Genomic DNA, 19,438 nt, shown 5'->3' on the forward strand with positions numbered 1-19,438 from the left:
TCATCAATCAGAAGGTGCACCATTATTTTATGCATCACTAAGAAAAGAACTGCTGCCAGTTAAAATATGTCCAAATAATTTTTTTACATTAAAATTTTTGGACTTTATTCTTATTAAAAGCGTTATTTTACATTTGTTTAAATAGATTTTTATGCATCATGCTTGGGCAGGCATGAAAGGAAAATACATGTAGAATAAATTGGCTAAGGTTTTCCTATAAATTCTTCATATTCAGAGTCCAACTTTTCTGAATTCCTTTAGAGATAGAATCTTCAATGTCTATGTTATTGTACGCAATGCAGATTGCCATATTTCCCCAAAATATGAGAATACAGCATATTGATGACTACGTCATGACCCTTGCCTAACTGTTAGTGAGTCTATTGTAAGATGCCATGGACTGTGAGAAGCCAAGAATTTGAGATACATCCTGATTTTAAAGATGCTAAAAATGTGGGAATAAATGTGCAGCTTAGAATGAAAGAAATGTGGTTTGTTTTGGTATCAAAGCATGGAACCAGATTCACTTATACAAAAATTCAAAATATTTTACAAAGATTTCTATTTCTTAGGTTCAATATCGACCTCAGAAAAGTACACAAAGTTTAAAATCATTCACACCCAAAGCTTCTGAATGACTGCTTCAGTGTAAGCAATTTGTAGTATCCTGATTGAGCTTACTTAATTTTGCTTCTGCAAAGACGCTGGAGAATTTCTTCCAGAAAGAAATGACTATAGTTAGGGTTTATCAGCCAGTCCATCATGTTGTGAGGCAATTTCATATAATTCCTGGTAAAGGCACCTGCTGGTATTTATCAGCCTTTCATTAAAGCAAACAAACAAACAAAAAACCACAGTGCAATTTCAAACATAAAAAGACATGTCTGTGCCTATTTGACAAAGCTCTGATGAAAAAGAGAATAGTAGCAGGGTCCTACCCATTTTTTGTGCCTACACTTAGAACAAAATAAACAACAAGTATTTTTCCAACATTAGAGTCAAGATTTTTTTTATGTCATAGCTCTAAAACTAATACATTGTGCGAAAGATGTCTTTTAGAGAAAAATTGGTAGTAACTATTATAGTAGAAGTATATTGAAGAAAATATTCTATGTTATTTAAATAAAAATTAAACATGCCAGTTGTTTCTTCAAAGGGTCAATTGGAATGCATTAAAACTCACAGGATTACTATACAATTCACAAGCATTTATATTTTACTTACTCTCATGAACTTTAATTTTTAAAGCTAATATTTCATATGCACATACACAATCACATAAAAGCAGATATTTTTCTTCCTCCTCTAGGCCCCACGGTAGTTAAACGCTGGTGATTCTGTCTCTGTCCAGCGGAGGGCAGTAGTGCACACCTTTAAAAGCAGGATTCCCATTTGGGATTGGACCAGCATCAACCTGTGACACCCGTGCACTGCATTGGGTGTCTCTGCAGTCATGCTCCGGTCACAGTCCTTGGCAGGGTCATCGAGGTCACGACGAGATGACTTCAGGCTTCCGGGGAGCAGAGTGGAAGGCTCCTCTTCCCAGTTCTGGGGAATGATTTCCCCCAGCCCTGGGGTGTGCTGTGCAGGAAAAATGCGGGGCCCGCTGACGTGCAAAGGGGCTGCTTGGCTGCTGAGTTCACTCTCGGGAGTCAATCTGAGGAAATGTGGCTAAAATGCGGCTCATTCTCTTCCCAAGATTTCTGTCTTAGGGTTAATTTCCGCTCATCTTGCATTCGCTCCTGCTGTCTGCTCTAAAGACAATGAGGAGGAGATGTCCACGCTTTGGTATCCTCCAACCCAAAGCCACCTCCCGGTGCTAGCTCTGGCTCTGCTTCCTTCATCCAGTGTTTGGACAAACTGGGCGTGTCCGACTCACCAGAATCCCCGCGAGACTGACCGGCAGGGGCGCCTCTGTTCCTTTGAACTTTCAATTACAATGGAGTTCACTGGGCAATAGTCCACCTGATGTCTTTTTTATTATTCAGTTTAAAGAAAATGTTAAATTTAAAATTTCCTGAGTTCCTTAACAAGGTAAGAATACTTAAGAATGAGTTCTTCTAAGCTTGTGCATTATTTGAGATATAGAAACACGGGAAACAATGCAGAAAGGAGTAGAATCAAAGGGCGTCATGAAAGTGAAGTCTTAGAACCCCTGCCACGGGTTTTCCTCAGTTCGGGGTTAATTGCCCAGGCTGTTGTTATTTTTTCAATACTAAAGAGTGCATATAATACATGAACAATTTAAGGAATAATAGTAAAGTGGACACCAGTATATCCACCTCCCAGCTTAAGAAATGGGACACTACCGTACTTTCATACCCCTGCTTGTCCCTCCCTGTTTGCATTGACCGCCTTCTCACTCAGAGGTACCAACTCTCCTAAGTTGTAATCCTTTCTGTGTTTTTCCTGCATTAAAATCCCCCTGTCTAAATTACTGAAACTTCATGGTAAGTCTTCACTTCTGGTAGGTTGAATGGGGACCCCCTCCACCTCTTCAGTCCTCCAACCCCTGTTCTTTTTCAGGGCTGTCTTGACTACTCTTGTTCATTCACAAGATTAGTTTCAACATTTACAATTCGTCATTATTAGCACAAAAACTAAAAGCAAGAAATAGAGGACGAGAAGCCGAGTCCCATAGCTAGCCCCTCAGTTTGATGACCTGGTTTGAATCTTGACTCCTTCTATCTATCTGCACTGCCTTAGGTTAGTTGTTTAACCTCTCTGAGCTTCAGCTTCCTCATCTGGGAAATGCAGATAATAACCAACTTCATAGGATTGTTGTGAGGATTACAATGAATGTGGTAATACAGGCAACGTGCTTAGAACATTGCCTGGAAAGTGTTTGACAAATGTCAGCTATTTATATGTCGCGACTGACTTGGAATAGCCAGGGAGCTTCTGAAGTCATACTGCCCTCAGCTGGAATCCAGGCTGTGTTCCACAAGCTGCATTACCTCGGACCAGTTTCTTCCTCTCTCCAAACCTCTGTCTCTGCATTTGCAAAATGGGAATATTATTAGGATTGTTGTAGAGATTAATGAGAAAACCAAGAGAAATTGCTCATTGTGTTGTCTGGCACGTTGTAAGTGCTCAACAATTTCCTCTTTTATTTTAACTAGATTTAATTTTTAAAAGCAAATAGCACCTGAATGCTAAAACTGTCTCTGCCTCTACTTCTGATTATCTGTGAAAACTCTTACTGAAAGTCACCAGAAAAGAATGCTGTTAGTACAGAGAAATTTGTAAAATCACTTCTTGTGATCTTGCCACTTTTCTTTGTTTTCATTTTTTTTTGAGGTTCAGGGAGCTCAGGAGGAGAAACTGCTCCTTATTCAGAGCCAAACTCTCCTTCCTCGGCCCTTTCTCTTGTTCCAGTCTGCTTTACCAGCTTAAGGCAAACAATGCAAAGCCATTTCTTAACTTGTTTTCCAGAATCAGAGGAAAGTTTAACATAACAAAATTTTATAGCTCCTGCCCAGCAACATATATTACTTTAAAAATATAAAAAATACCTTCCCCTTATCATGCATTATTCTTTTACGTGTACAATTTTCCTGGCGTATTGAAGTAATATTCCATGGTTTGCTATGACTTGGAGGTTTATGGCCCTTCTGTGGCAGATCAGACTAAACATAATTCACTCATAGCTACTTAGTGTTCAGGGAAATAAACCCCTGAACTTAAATAACTATGGCGTGACCTCTGTAAAATATTATTTATAGTTTTAAAACTACTATTATGTAGATATCAAGATGTGCCAAAGTTATAAACCAAACACCAGCCAGAAAATGGGACAACCATTATCCTATTTATTTTTGCCTCTCTTTTTGAATATTTCTGTACAAATGCTATTTTTGTTTAAAAGGATTCTGGGGTAATTACCTGACAGTGGAAGGCAATGTTCATTTACATTTTATTATAGAATACTACAGAAGTAAATAAAAATTCTTCTATATAAAGAAGCACCACAAAAATGTAAACATTCATTAACATGCTATAGTTTAATAGGAAAGACATTGATTACCTTCGAGCACAAAGTAACTATCCCCATTATCAGTGGACTAATGTAACCCATCTGCTATTCATTTCTGCAAATTAGTTTATTGAGAAAAACCTGATTGTGCATTTAAGTTATCCAGATGGGAACTGTAAGCTTAGCATTTCCATGCTGTTAAGAATATATGGGCATGCCCAGCACTCTTTGCTCTAAGATTCTCAAATGGTTAGATGAGATTCTCTGCATATCATTTGTTTCCTGAATTATTTCCTGTGCATTCAACTATATTGTAGGAAACAAAATGTTCAGTGATAGTAAAGTAATGGGATCCTTGGTTTCTTTTTTTTTTTTTTCCTTTTTGTCTTTTTTTCGTGGCCGGCAACGGATCTCAACCCTCGCGCCCGTACCAGACCGGGATCGGCAACGGGATCGCAACCCTTGGTGTTGCGCCCACACCTTGCTCAGCCAGTGAGTGGCCGGTCTGTATGTGGGATCCGAACCCTCGGTGGGAGCGCCGCCATGCTCCCAAGCGGTGCACTGTAGCAGTGCACCACCGGGCTGGCCCCTTGGTTTCTTAATTGTCATTCAACAAATGTTTGAGGACCCACCATGTGCTGGTCATGATACTTGGCACTGGCAATATTAAAAATAAGTCAGGAAAACATATTCAGCTCTCATCAGACTGAATATGGAGATAGATAAGTGAATAATAAACATTTAGGCAGCATGGTAAATGCTCTGAGAGGAATGAAATAAGCACGAAGGAAGGACTAGGCTGAGAACAGGGTGTGGAGGAGGCAAGGAGGGCTTCACAGGATGAAAACACTGAGCTGAGTCTTAAGGAAGAATAAATGAGTACATTCAGGTGGATGAGGAACATGAGCAAAGACATGGGGGACGTTGGATTCAGTTCCTTTAAAATCATTCAATACGGCTGGAATTTGGTGGGGCATTGGAGAAAAAGTGGGTGAAGATTTAGAATGAGGCCAACCATGAAGGCCTTGTATGTCCTGCCAAGGAATTTAGACTTCCTCTAGTAGGTCCTACATAGACATGAGTGATTTTAAGTTGAGGGGTAACATGATGAGATTTATGTTTCGGGTAGCCTGTTGTGGCTGTGATGTGGAGCACAAACTGAAGCCCAATCGGAGGTTCCTCCAACCTTTATCACTGGGCCAGGGCAGTGATAAAGAGACTTGACTAAAAGGGCCTTTATGGTATAGAAGCAATGGGACCTGATTACCAGCTGGATGTGGGAGGAAACAGACAGGGAGGAGTCAAGGAGGCAGTTCTGGATTCTGGCTTGGGTGAGAAGATGCAGGAGTCATTTTCAGCATCTGGGACTATACTTGGGAGGATGGGTTTGGAGGAGGGGCCAATGAGTTTAGTACCCACCACACAGAAGTTATGGTACCTGGAGGACATTCAGATGTGTCTGTCCAAGAGGTGGTTGGAAATGGGAGTTTGGAGAGAAGCTAGGGTTAGAGATAGAGATTATGCCACTTATATATGTGATGTTCAATAATGTTTTTAAAGATCCATGAAAGTGAATATATGAGCTAATTTACTTCTCTAAAACTTGAGAAATTTCATAATCCAGTTATTTGCAAATTATGTGGAAATAACAGATAAGTCTTAATCCTTAGGCCTGTTAGGAAAAAGGGAAAAGGAAAAGAGTAGAAAGTATTTAACATTCTATCACTTAGCATGAATAGGAAGTGTTGTATTTACAATCTCATTGTAGATTCTTTAACAAAAATGGGAAATGTATTTTACTTAATGAAATCACAAGAATTCATCAAGTCTTGCTTTGAAAACACTCAAATGGTCAACTCCAATGACTATCACTGCCTAAAAGAACTCTACTTATTTTTAGAGTTCTGAGCAAAACTGAGCAAAATAGAAAGAGATATATTTCTACCTCATTGGTCTTGATGACTTTCTAAAAGCTCATGCAGTTTGATAGATATGATTAATGAGACCACATAGTGTTAATCACCTTGGACTTTCAGAACAAAGGCCGTTTAGAAGAACAAAGTATTGTTATTAATGACAGATCATTTACAGTTTTCATCAGTAATGTAAGGTTTCAGCCACTTTAATGGGAACTTAGTTAAGAGCTCAATGTGGAGGGCAAGGCTATTAGCTAAGTTTCTTGACAGTAATACCTTTTGCTACTAAGTAAAAAGATAAATCACAGTCAAATTGATCAAAAAGACAAGCCAAGGGGTTCAGAAGGAGGTGAACCACCATCCGCTTACTGCATTTCTCAAAGGCCTGTCACCAATGAGTCCCGCTGTTGAGCCCTGCCCTCTGCCATAGGCTTCCTCCACTGCCAATCCATTGCCTCTTGGGAACCCTGCTGGCCCAGGCAAATGCCTTATGCTCCAGACCTCACCTTTCCCTTCTCTTCTCCCTCTCCTATCTCTCTACCACCCCCAAACAGTATGTTGAGTTTCATCACTCCAGGACTTTTTTCTGTCCTACATGAGCTTGGACGCCCAAGTGTATTAAATAAAGGAATGCCAGAGTGCTCCAGTGACCTAATTGACCTGAGTACTGCTAAAGGTGGCAAGCCTAACGCAAAGGGGCAAAGCAGTGGAGAAATATTTTTTTCTCAAATATACATTGTTAATCTTATCAGGGAAATAATGGAGGATATTTGTATACAGTCATCCCTCAGTGTCTGGGGGGAGGGATTGGTTTGAGACCCTCCCCACGCCCCCCACTGAGTGGATACCAAAACTCACAAGTGCTCCAGTTATATACAATGGTGTAGTATTTATCTAAAATGGGATAGTATTTGCGTAAAACCTATGTACATCCATCCTCCCGTATACTTTAAATCACCTCTAGATTACTTATAATACCTCATATAATGTAAATGCTATGTAAATAATTGTTAAACTGTACTTTTTATCTGTATTATTTTTTATTGTTGTATTGTTATTTTTAATTTTTATTTTTTTGAATATTTTTGATCCACAGTGGTTGGTTGAATTTGCAGACACATAACCTGCTGACTGTACACAGCAACACTGTTAGAAAATTTTGCAAATTCTTTACAAAGTGCCACTCTCACGTAAGATCTCTTTGGGACCTTAATGTTGTTTCAGTCAGATTCACTAAGGCCTTCTTTGTAACTCTTTTAAAACTACTGTTTTTGTTGGAGATGATTTAAGAGAAATTCTGACTGGGAAAAAAATTAAAGTTAAAAAATTTTTAAATTTGCCACCTAAAATCAGCCAGCTCAAGTTTTAGGTAGAGGAAAAAAGAAAATCTGGGATACAAAGAAATGCCCAATAAAAATAAAGGAGGAGGGAATTTACTTTTACTACAGTAACTGATGACTTACATCCAAGGGCATATAAGGAACTGGTTGATGACACTGCAGCTCTACCAACAACTGTTTGAGAAGTTACTCAAGATTGTAACACACTTAAAGTGAGGCAGAAAGGATTGTGGTTATTACAAGGTGATATTTGCTCTAAGGGAAATTCCAGACTACTATTCTGTCTCTGACTTTTTTTTTTTTTTTTTTTTTTTTTTTTTTTTTTTAAAAATTAAAGTTAAAAAATTTTTAAATTTGCCACCTAAAATCAGCCAGCTCAAGTTTTAGGTAGAGGAAAAAAGAAAATCTGGGATACAAAGAAATGCCCAATAAAAATAAAGGAGGAGGGAATTTACTTTTACTACAGTAACTGATGACTTACATCCAAGGGCATATAAGGAACTGGTTGATGACACTGCAGCTCTACCAACAACTGTTTGAGAAGTTACTCAAGATTGTAACACACTTAAAGTGAGGCAGAAAGGATTGTGGTTATTACAAGGTGATATTTGCTCTAAGGGAAATTCCAGACTACTATTCTGTCTCTGACTTTTTTTTTTTTTTTTTGTCTTTTGTCTTTTTTCCGTGTCCGGCAACGGATCGCAACCCTCAGTGTTGCCCCCGCACCGGACCGGGGACCGGCAACGGGATCGCAAGCCTCGGTGCTGCTCCCGTGCCTCGCTCAGCCAGTGAGCGGGAGCCGGTCTGTATGTGGGATCCGAACCCTCGGACGGGAGCGCCGCCGCGCTTCCCAAGCGGCGCACCATCCAGTGCACCACCGGGCCGGCCCCTGTCTCTGACTTTTAACAATTGCATAGTCAGAAGATTGTTTAGTTGATTTGATTGTGGAGATACGTGGAAAATCTTTCTTGTTATAGTATTATTTGGGGGGCGCTCACTGATCATTTTACTTTCTCTCTTTTATCTGTGTTTTTATTTTATAAGGTAGGTCAAAGCTCATTTCCAGTCCCATTGTCAAGGTTCACTCTTTTCTGTCCCACTCCTAGAACACAGCTCTAGCTAGGGAACATTTACTGGACAAGATGGGAATCCAAGCTCAACTAGAATCCCGAGATACTGGACAAAATGCTACAGCACAGGGATCATTGCAGGGAAATGTTCCACATTTTCATTTTTAAAGTTTATGCTGCTTTGTAGTCCAAAGTACCTGACAAATAATTGTAGTTTACAATTCAAGTACAATGCAGAGGTAAGACAGCTATGGTCACATTCTTTAACAACTTTTAATCCTAAAAGTTTTTAAAAACTGACCACATTTATCAAATTCAAACATTAGTTGAGGACCATCTAGTTCATATACATGTTGATGTTGATATAAATTCAAATTCTGTTTTAGGAAGTCAACAATGAATTGAGTTCACTTTAACTGAGCCTTATTTTAAAAGATGATTTTCTTGCTGCAATATAAATCTGCTATTGGGCAGGCTGGTAAGCTCAGTTGGTTAGAGTGCAGTATTAGGTCAAGGGTTTGGATCTCCTTACCAGCCAGCCACAAAAAAATATAAAAACAAAAAATAAAAATAAAATAAATCTGCTATTAACAAATGAGCAAAGTGGTTGGTAACGTTTGTGCCTTTAAGATCAAAGTTCAAAAGAATTAAGCAAACATGATAACAAAGGAAGGACAAACATAACCTTTATTCTCTTTCAAAAACTCAGAGACTAGGGCCTGGAACCATATTCATTAATTTAATCAGAATACCTTAAGTTTCCTGGTCTCATTCAAAATTTTATAGCAATAAACTGACTATTCTAAAAACGATAGCAAAATATATAGTTCCTCTCAACTACACAGTAAAAAAAAAAAATGTAGTTAACTCGCTTTTCCAGTATAGTGGAGGGCTGAGCTAGTGAGTTGCTCAAACATTCATAACAAATAAAATTTACTCTATGTACATATAATAATGTTTTCATAGCCTAAAATCACAATACATGATCTGACAACTAAACTGTGTCACATTCAGGAGGTGGGAAGCTAATACATTGGAATTACTAAAGTATTTTTTTGGTGTATGTAAATAATAGGACAGAATCTCTTAAGTCATAATTGTCCCAGAAGATCTGAAACAGACATCAGTGACATGCATGCTGCCCATCGGTCAGTAATTTTCAACAAACCAGAAGAGAGCAATATAAAATCAATATAAACTATTCAATACAATTCAATATTTATGTATCACTAAAAAAAGAAAATCAAGATCTTGCACTGACAAAGGAATGAGCATAAACAGCAGTAACTAGAAAGTAACTATAACAGACAGCAGGTCCTGGAGAATTCTGTCTGGCAAATAAACTGGTAAGATGATATCACTAAGAGTTTTTTCTGTTGTTGTTTTTGTTTTTAAGTTATTTTGCCATAAAAGGAAGGTTTTTAAAATAAAAATATTCTATTACTTCTTAGAATAACTTTATATATATATATATATATATATATATATATATTGATTTTAGCCAATCAATAAAATCAATTGGATGATTTTAGTTAAGGGTTCCAACATTATCTCAAAGGTTCAAATAATATTAAGATTCTACTTTACACATAGACTATATTCTGTAGCATTCATTCATACATGATCACTAGAAATACACGTGTTTCATTTGAGAACATATCTAAAAGTTTGAGGTTTTATTTGTGGTTTTTTTCAGACCCAAGGGAAAAGATATGAATGAAGCCCATTCTCTCTAAGCATAAAAAAATTTAGTTGACAAAAAGGATTGAGCCAGGAGTCAGGAGACATGGATGGGACTATGGGGAAAATTATTCTTCCTCTAAGATCCCTCCAGCTATCTGATTCTAAGGTGAAAACATTCCCTCTGAGCTGTAAAACTGGCCCAGCATTACAAGTTTCCGCACAGTACCTGGTAAAGTCTGCTGTCTAATATTTTATACTCAGATATTAAACAAATTGACACAAGCCCTGCCCTGCAAATCTGTATGCCAACTAGTTTTCTGGAGATAGCATTTTTATTTTTTCATTCATTCCACATATCATCTAGAGCATCCTACATTCCAGGGAAGATGCTAGACCAAACCTGCAACATTGAGATTGTCACTGCCCCGGGAACAAATTAATACCTGGAAAACGCCTCGGAGGACTGTTTCAGGCCCAACCTGGTTCAGAGTAGTGCTTCCCAAATTTGAGGGAATACAGGAATCTCCAGAAGAGCTCGCTAAAACATAGCTTCGAGGGTCTCACCCCAGCCTTAGTGTGTCAGAATCTCAGTGGTTGGTGCCTCCTAGTCTACTCACATTTTTAACAAGTTTGTTCTCCTCCATGCCTCTCTCTACCGGTTATGTGTGGGCCTCACTCTCTATCCCAGCCCCTCAAGAACAGAAAACCACTGTTCAATAGTGCCGAAAACCCTAGACTCAGAGCAGGGAAGCAATAGCTAGCTGCCTGATCTTGAATGAGTTCCTTAACATTGCTAGGTCTCTCAGTCTCTTAGTCTGATAGGGGCTGAATAGGAGTCTCTGTTGTCCCATCCACTCTCAAATGTGACAGACTTTGAGAAGCTAATACGTCAGCTCTGTAAGTCGTGAAGGACATGGGGAGAACTTGCAAGGAGGTCTCACTCTGCAGTCCAAACACCCCAGCAATGGGTCATTCCTTTATCTGGGCCCCTCATCCACAACAGGAGGGAAAGTGAGGCAAGGCTGGGATCGGGGAGAGGGGGACACGCCAAAAGAATCTCGCAATCCTTCTGGCAAGACGCAGGAAAGGTCCTTTGAAAGCCGAATCAGTCGTCACTGTCGTCCTCGTCGTCCTGGTCCTGGTAGCGAATGTAGACCACCAGCATGACAAAGCCCGTGAGGATGCAGAGGGAGCCGACGACCAGGTAGGCGATCCCCAGGAAGGGGTTCTTGCCGCCCATCCACGAGATGCTGCTGAAGACGACGAGCTTGCGGCCGTGGAAGGCGCGCACCGGGTAGTTGTAGGTGACGTGCACGCTGTAGTTGCCCCGCGGCAGGCCGGCCGAGTAGTTGCCCTGGCGGATGCGCGCGTACAGCTTGCGGAAGGTGGGCAGCGCCGCCGTGCGCATCCACACCACGAAGTCCTGGTTGACGAAGCCCGTGTTGTTGGGGTCGGGGCTGAGCTCGTAGACCGGCCGGGGCCAGCTGGGCGGGGCGGCCGTGCCGCTGAAGGCCAGCGCCAGGCTGCCGTTCACCAGCGGCGGGTTGCGGAACTTGACGTGGTTGTCGGTCCACCAGGCGATGCCGGTGCGGTCGAGCGGCACCTCGACGTAGGGCCCGCTGGGCGGGAGCTCGTGCCACAGCGAGAAGGAGTCGTTGAAGAGGCTGTTGGCGATGGCGCCGCAGGGCGCGATGGGCAGGCCGGCCGCGCCGTACTGGTAGGGGGCGCAGTCGTTCACCGGCTGGCGCAGCGCGCTGGGGAACCCGCTGAGCTGCGCGTTGTCGCAGGACACGCTGTAGCGCCGGTTGTTCTGGTAGAAGTTGCTCAGCTCGTAGTAGAAGTACACGGGGCCCTGGAAGAACTCGGGCAGCGAGAAGTTCAAGGCGCACGAGCAGTTGGGCGGCGGCGCGCCGTCCTGGTCGGCCTCGGCGCACGCCGAGCAGTTGCCGGTGTCCAGGCTGCCGGTGTAGTCGTACTCGAGCTCCTTGATGCTGTTGGAGGTGTAGTAGAGGCCCAGGCCCAGGCCGATGAAGGCCAGGCCCGCGCAGAAGAAGAGCGGCAGCGCGATGCTGGCCGACAGCAGCGGCTGCCAGGCGGGGAGGCGCTGCTGCGTGAACGCGGTGTTGTCCGGCTGCTGGGCGCCCCGGGCCGTGGCGCTCCAGGTCATGGCGGCGGCGGCGGCGGCGCCGGGACAGTCGCGCGGAGGGATGGAGGGTGGCCCGGGGCACCTCCCTCTCCGCGCTGGGCGAACCCGAGGCTACTCCCGGGTCGCGTTTCCCGGCGGTCCAGGTGAGTGTCTGCCCCGGCCCCGCCTCCGCCTCCCGCACAGGTGAGTCTCAGTTCCAGGTTCTCCGTGCAGTGACCAGACCCCTCTGTTCCGCCTCGGCCCAGGTGATCCCGGCTGTCTCCGCCCCTCCCGAGGTGTGCCTCACCTCACCTGGAGGGCTCAGGCTCGCGTTTCCTCTGCATCTGGATCAGTGCGGACGCCAGCTCCTCCTCCCCGAGGTGAGTGGCGGCCTCAGGCTGCCCCTAAGTGTCTCATACCTTGCTCAGGTACCACCTTCCCTTCCGCCTTCTTAGTGACTTAAGTGCCTGGGCCGGTCTGTCCCAAAATCACAGGTGCTGCAGCCTCCAGCAGAAGTTTCCGTTGAGGGCTTGCACCGTGATCCAGGAGGCTTGAAAACTTACGAGTTGTTAATCCAATTTTACTTGGGGGGTAAAAGGTGACTCTAGATCCTTTTGTCCTTTGCAGGTTAACTGACGGACCCCTTTCGCTCAGTTTCAGCCACAGATTGTAATGCCCAGAGAATTACGCTATGGTAAATCTGTTTCGAATTCAACGCCTACGTTCAAATTCTAGCCTTTTTTTTTTTTTTTTTTTTTAAAGGGAAAATGACTTTCTGGCCAGATGCCCCGGTCTGGCTGTATAACTAAGAAATGTGGAAAGTTCTCTAAAAATAAAATGACCCTTAGAAGGCAGAATCCAGACTGGAGAGGCTCAGAGCCTTTAAATATCTCTCTAGCTGGTGGAGAAACCACACAAGGAAAAAAATTCCCTGGACTACATGTGATTTTTTTTTTCCCCCCAGATTATTTGCCTGACTGGAGAAAGGCCTGATCCAAGTTCCCAGGCGACCTAGCTGCTACCCACAGCCCAGTATGTTTGGACCTTTGGGCCCAAGGAGGTGAACTACAAGGTTTTATAGGACTTATTGTAAGAAGAACTCAAATTAGCTCTGTACGTTGCCTGGGATTCTGGCTTTCTTATCTAGGTTGGTATAACACACACAAGGAAATATCCGGCCATTTCAACTTTGTGCTAAATCCTCCCTAGGTATCGAGGTGTTCTTGCTTCTCCTCTAGCTCATAAAATGCAGGTAATTTAAATGTTTTCTCTATTACACTTCTGCCCCTAGCATGATATATTGCATTCAAGGAGTCATTAAAAACCCATTGAAACTTGGAAAATTAAAATGCTTGTTAAATTAAACAACAGGAATTTTTAGAAGCATCTTCCAAGTGTTTAGTCCTATGCTAAGCAATGTAGAAGACAGAAGAGAATTTGACTAAAAAAGACCCTTGACTGCAAATACCTTGAGGTCAAGGGTCATATTACTTAGGAGTAAGGAACAGTCCAAAGAGCCAATAGATAGCATATACACAAGTACCAAATTGTACTTGACAAGAGTGACACTGAAATTAAGAAGTAATATTGTTTTAATAATGGAAAATTGATTCCATTTTGTTGAATGAATGCAGGTTAGAAGCTTCAGCTGTTAAAGAATACAGAGGGAGACCCAAGGGACTTGAGTTTCACTTTCCTTACTTATACTCCAAGAGGGGAAATTGCAATATTGTCAACAAGTTCCCATAGTGTGATCCATTCTCTACTACACCTTTTTTTTCCTCATAAGATAAAAGAATAAATAGTTATCTGTATCATTATGGTTGAGTTCCACCCACCCCTTTATCATTGAGTTACCAATCTGCTTGATCAGAGTCCACAAAACTAGTCACCAGGAAGGAACTCAGTTCTCACAACTTTATCTAGTAGATCTTAAGTCTAACAGCTGAATCACCACCATACCTCTAAAAGTGCAAGCCTCTTGTTGAGCTCACAGCCTTTCCACCTTTTCTACTCTTCCTGGATGACCTAAAGGTGTTAGTTTGTTCATTCTACTGATAAGGTAACACAGAGTTCCAAAGTCAAAAGAGGAGACTATTTCAAGACAGGGAATCATCCACAGAGTTAAACACAGCTGAGGTTTAAGCAAGATAAGAAATGAAAAGGAGCCATTGGCTTTGGCTTTTTTTTTTTTTTAATTTTAATTTAATTTAATTTTTACTTTTTAAGAATTATATTTATTTTCCTTCTTTTTTTATTGAAACATAGTTGATTGTACATATCTGTGAAGTACACATTGAATATCAATACCTGTGTGCAATATGTGATACTCAGATCAGGGTAATTAGTGTATCCAACATTATGCAATGTAATCTTTTTTTGTGGCTCTTTAGCAATTCCTCCCTTACCCACTTCCCCAACCCCACCACTTTCCTACCTCTGGTAACCTCAGTTGTGTTCTCTCCTTTGAAAGTTCAACCTATTATTGTGATTGCTGTTTCTTTCTTTCTTTTTTTATTTATTTATATTTTAACTGCCACTTATGCATGAGGACATGCAGTATTTCTTTCTGTGCCTGGCTTATTTCACATGACATAATTTTCTCTAAGTTCATCCATGTCACTATAAATGACAGAATTTCATTCTTTTTTATGGCAGAGTAGTATTCCATTGTGTAGATGTACCATATTTTCCTTATCTAGTAATCCATTGATGGACATTTAGGTTGGTTCCAACTCTTGGAATGTTGTAAATAGAGCTGTGATAAACATGAAAGTATATTTCCCTTTGACATGATTTCTGTTCCTTTGGGTATATACCCAGAAGTGGAATTGCTGGATCATATGGCAGTTCTATCAGTAGTTGTTTGTGGAATCTCCATACCATTTTCCATAATGGCTGCACCAATTTACAATCCCCCCAGTAGTGTAAGAGAGTTCCCCTTTCTCCACATCCTCACCAGCATTTGTTATTCTCTGTCTTTTTGATAATAGCCAGTCTGACAGGGGTGAGATGATATTTCAGTGTGGTTTTGATGTGTATTTCAGTGTGGTTTTGTCTGATGCTGAGTGATGCTGAGCATTTTTCATGTTTCTGTTGGCCATTTATATGTCTTTCTTTGAGAAATGCCTATTCAGCTCCTTGGCCCATTTGTTAATTGGGACATTAATTTTCTTACTGTTAAGTTGTTTGGGTTCCTTGTATATTCTGGATATTAATCCTTTGTTAGATGCATAGCTTGCAAATATTTTCTCCCAGTCTGTAGGTTGTCTTTTTGCTCTGTTAATTGTTTCTTTTGCTGTGCAGAAGCTTTTTAGTTTGATGTAATCCCCTTTGTTTATTTTTCCTTTTGTTGCTTGTGCTTTTGGGGTCATATTCATAAAGTCTTTGCTCAGTCTTCCTGAAATGTTTTCCCTGTGTTTTCTTTTAGGAGTATTATAGTTTCAGGTCTTATATTTAAGTCTTTAACCCATTTTGAGTTGATTTTGGTACATGGTGAAAGGTATGGGTCTAGTTTCATTCTTCTGCATACGGATGTCCAATTTTCCCAGTACCATGTATTGAAGAGGCAATCTTTTCCCCAAAGTATGTTCTTGGTACCTTTGTCAAATATCAGATGGCTGTACATATATGGGTTGATTTCTGGGTTCTCTATTCTGTTCCATTGGTCCAAGTGTCTGCTTTTTTTTTTTTTTTCAGTACCATGCTGTTTTGGTTACTGTGGCTTTGTCGTGGAATTTGAAGTCAGGTAGTATAATGCCTCCAGCTTTATTTTTTTTGCTCAGGATTCTTTTGGCTATTTGGGGTCTTTTGTTGTTCCATATGAATGTTAAGATTGTTTTTTCTATTTCTGTGAAGTATGTTATTGGTATTTTGATGGGGATTGCATTGAATTTGTAGGTCACTTTAAGTAGTATGGACATTTTCACAACGTTAATTCTTCCAATCCAAGAGCATGGAATGTCTTTCCATCTTTTTGTGTCCTCTTTAATTTGTTTCAACAGTGATTTGTAGTTCTTATTGTAGAGGTCTTTCACCTCCTTGGTTAAATTGATTCCTAGGTATTTTATTTTTTTATTGACTATTGTAAATGGGCTACTTTTCTTGATTTCTTTTTCTGCTAGTTTGTTGTTGGAGTATTAAAATGCTACTGATTTTTATGTGCTGATTTTGTGTCCTGCAACTTGACCCGAAATCGTTTATTTGCTCTAAGAGTTTTTTTTTGTAGAGTCTTTAGGTTTTTCGACATATAGGATAATGTCATCTGCAAACAGGGACTATTTGACTTTGTCTTTTCCAATCTGGATGCCCTTTATTTCTTTCTCTTGCCTGATTGCTCTGGATAGTACTTCCAATACTTTGTTAAATAGGAGTGGCAAAAGTGGGCATCCTTGTCTTGTTCCCATTGTTAAGGGAAAAGTTTTCAGCTTTTTCTCATTCAGGATGATATTGGCAGTGGATTTGTCACATATGGCTTTTACTGTGTTGGGATACTTTTCTTCTATACCTAATTTGCTGAGAATCTTTATCATGAAGGTATGTAGAATTTTGTCAAATGCTTTTTCTGTGTCTATTGAGATAATGATATGATTTTTGTCCTTGAATTTGTTGATTTGGCTTATCACATTGATTAACTTGTGTATGTTGAACCATCCTTGCATCTCTGGGATGAATCCCACTTGATAGTGGTGTATAATTTTTTTGATGTGTTAGTTTATTCTGTTTGCTAATATTATATTGAGAATTTTTGCATCTATGTTCATCAAAGATATTGGCCTGTAGTTTTCTTTTCTTTTTGTGTTTTCATCTGGTTTTGATATCAGGGTAATGCTGGCCTCATAGAATGAGTTTGGGAGAATGGCCTCTATTTCAGTTTTTTGGAACAGTTTGAAGAGAATTGGTATTAATTCTTCTTTAAAGGTTTGGTAGAATTCAGCAGTGATGGCATCCAGTTCTGGGCTTTTCTTTGTTAGGAGACTGATGATTGATTACTGCTTTAATCTCATTGCTTGTTAAACGTCTGTTTAAGTTTTCTATTTCTTCTTGGTTCAGTCTTGGTAGTTTGTATGTGTCCAGAAATGTATCCATTTCCTCCAGGTTTTCACATTTGTTGGCGTATAGTTGTTTATAATAGTCAATAATCTTCTTTGTATTTCTGTGGTATTGGTTGTAATGTCACCTCTTTCATTTCCAATTTTTGTTATTTGGGTGTTCTCTCTTCTTTTTTTAGTTAGCCCAGCTATAAGGTTTGTCTATTTTGTTTATCTTCTCAAATAACCACGTTTTTGTTTCATTGATCTTTTGTTTTGTTTTTGGGTCTCTATTTCACTTAGTTTTGCTCTGATTTTAATCATTTCTTTCCGTCTACTAATTTTGAGATTGGATTGTTCCTGTTTACCTAGTTCTTTGAGGTGTAGCATTACATTGTTTATTTTAAATCTGTCTATTCTGATATAAGGGTTTTTTGCAATAAACTTCCGCCTTACTACTGCTTTTGCAGTGTCTCACAGGTTTTGGTATGATGTGTCTTTATTGTTATTAGTTTCAAGAAATTTTTTGATTTCCTGTTTAATTTCTTCTTTGTCTCAAAAGTTGTTCAGGAGTATGTTGTTTAATTTCCATGTGTTTGTATAGTTTCCAGAATTTCTTTTGTTATTGATTTCTAGTTTTAATCTGTTGTGGTCCGAAAAGATACTTTAAATGATTTCAATTTTTTAAAATTTGTTGAGGCTTGATTTGAAACCTAACATGTGGTCTATCCTGGGAATGTTCCATGTGCTGATGAGAAGAATGTATATTCTGTGGTTATTGTATGAAATGTTCTGTAGGTATCTGCCAAGTCCAATTGATCCAACGTGTGGCTTAAATGCTGTGTTTCTCTGTTGATTTGTTGCCTAGATGATCTGCCCAATGTTGAGAGAGGGGTGTTCAACCATTATCATATTGGGGTCTATCTATTTAGGTGTGACAGTGTTTGCTTTATATATCTGGGTGTTCCAGTGTTGGATCCATATATATATATATTTTATTGTTATGTCTTCTTGCTGGATAGATTCCTTTATCATTATAATATATATAGATAATTGCCCTCTTTGTCTCTTTTTATGGTTTTTGGTTTAAAGTTTATTTCATCTGATATAAGAATAGCTACTCCTGCTTGTTTTTGATTTCCATTTGCAAGGTATATCTTTTTACATCCCTTCACAGTTAGTCTGTGTGTCTTTAAAGGTGAGGTGAGTCTCTTGTAGGTAGCATATATTTGGGTCTAGCTTTTTAATCCAATCAGCCAGTCTGTGTCTTTTGAGTGGGGAATTTAACCCATTTACATTGGGTTGTTATTGAAAGGTATTGTCTTACTCCTGGTATTTTATTGATTTTCATTTGGATGTTTTAAATATCTTTTGTTCCTTTCTTTCCATTTTCTTGTTCATCTTCAGTGTTTGTTGGTTTTTTGAAATGGTAAGATATAGTTTTTTCTCTTTCTTGTTTGCATTATAGTTATAGCAGTGGGTTTTATTCTTTCTTGTGTATTCATGGTAGTGATGATTGTTTTCTGGATTCCAGATGCAGGACTCCCTTGAGGATTTCTTGTAGGACTGGTCATGTGTTGATAAACTCCTGCAATTTTTGTTTGTCTTGGAAATATGCTATTTCTCCCTCATGTCTGAAGGATACTCTTGCTGGTTACAGTATTTTTATCTGGCAGTTTTTTCCTTTATTAGTTTGAATATATCTTCCCATCCTCTTCTGGCCTATAGAATTTCTGCTGAGAAGTCTGCTGTTAGTCTGATGGGGACTCCCTTATTGGTGACTTGATGCTTTTGCTGTTTTTAGGGTTCTCTCTTTGTCTTTGAGTTTTGCCAGTTTGACTGTAATGCTTCTTGGAGAGGACCTATTTGGAATGAATCTGGGGATATTTGAGCCTCCTGAGTCTGAAGGTCTTTGTCTCTCCCTATACTTAGGAAGGTTTCTGCTATTATTTCATTGAGTATGTTTGCAGTGTCTTTTCCTTTCATCTTTTTTTCTGGAACACCCATGATTTGGATGTTTGTATGATTAAGGTTGTCTGTTATCTCTCTTAGATTTTTTGCATATTCTAAAACTTTTTTTCCTTTTTGTTTGTCCACCTGAGTTATTTTAAAAAGACTGTTTTCAAGATCAGAAAATCTTTCTTCTACTTGCCCTAGCCTGCTGCTTAAGCTCTTGGTTGTGTTTTTTATTTCGTAGAATGTCTCCTTTAGTTCTAGGAGTTCTGCTACATTCTTTTTATTTATTTATTTAGTTTTATTTGTCTTTTTTTTTTTTTTTTTTGTGACCGGCAACGGATC

General features: G+C 40.0%; 1 protein-coding gene across 1 annotated transcript; it reads right to left on the reverse strand.

Annotated features, from left to right (window-relative positions):
* Positions 1-10,298: 10,298 nt before the first annotated feature.
* Positions 10,299-12,200, reverse strand: TMEM30B (transmembrane protein 30B). The gene has a single exon (XM_008566115.1). The coding sequence runs from the start codon at positions 12,150-12,152 to the stop codon at positions 11,091-11,093; it is 1,062 nt and encodes a 353-aa protein (XP_008564337.1). The 5' UTR covers positions 12,153-12,200; the 3' UTR covers positions 10,299-11,090.
* Positions 12,201-19,438: the final 7,238 nt, after the last annotated feature.

The sequence above is a fragment of the Galeopterus variegatus genome, unplaced genomic scaffold (genome assembly GCF_000696425.1).
Source record: "Galeopterus variegatus unplaced genomic scaffold, G_variegatus-3.0.2 Scaffold221, whole genome shotgun sequence".
NCBI lineage: Eukaryota > Metazoa > Chordata > Mammalia > Dermoptera > Cynocephalidae > Galeopterus > Galeopterus variegatus.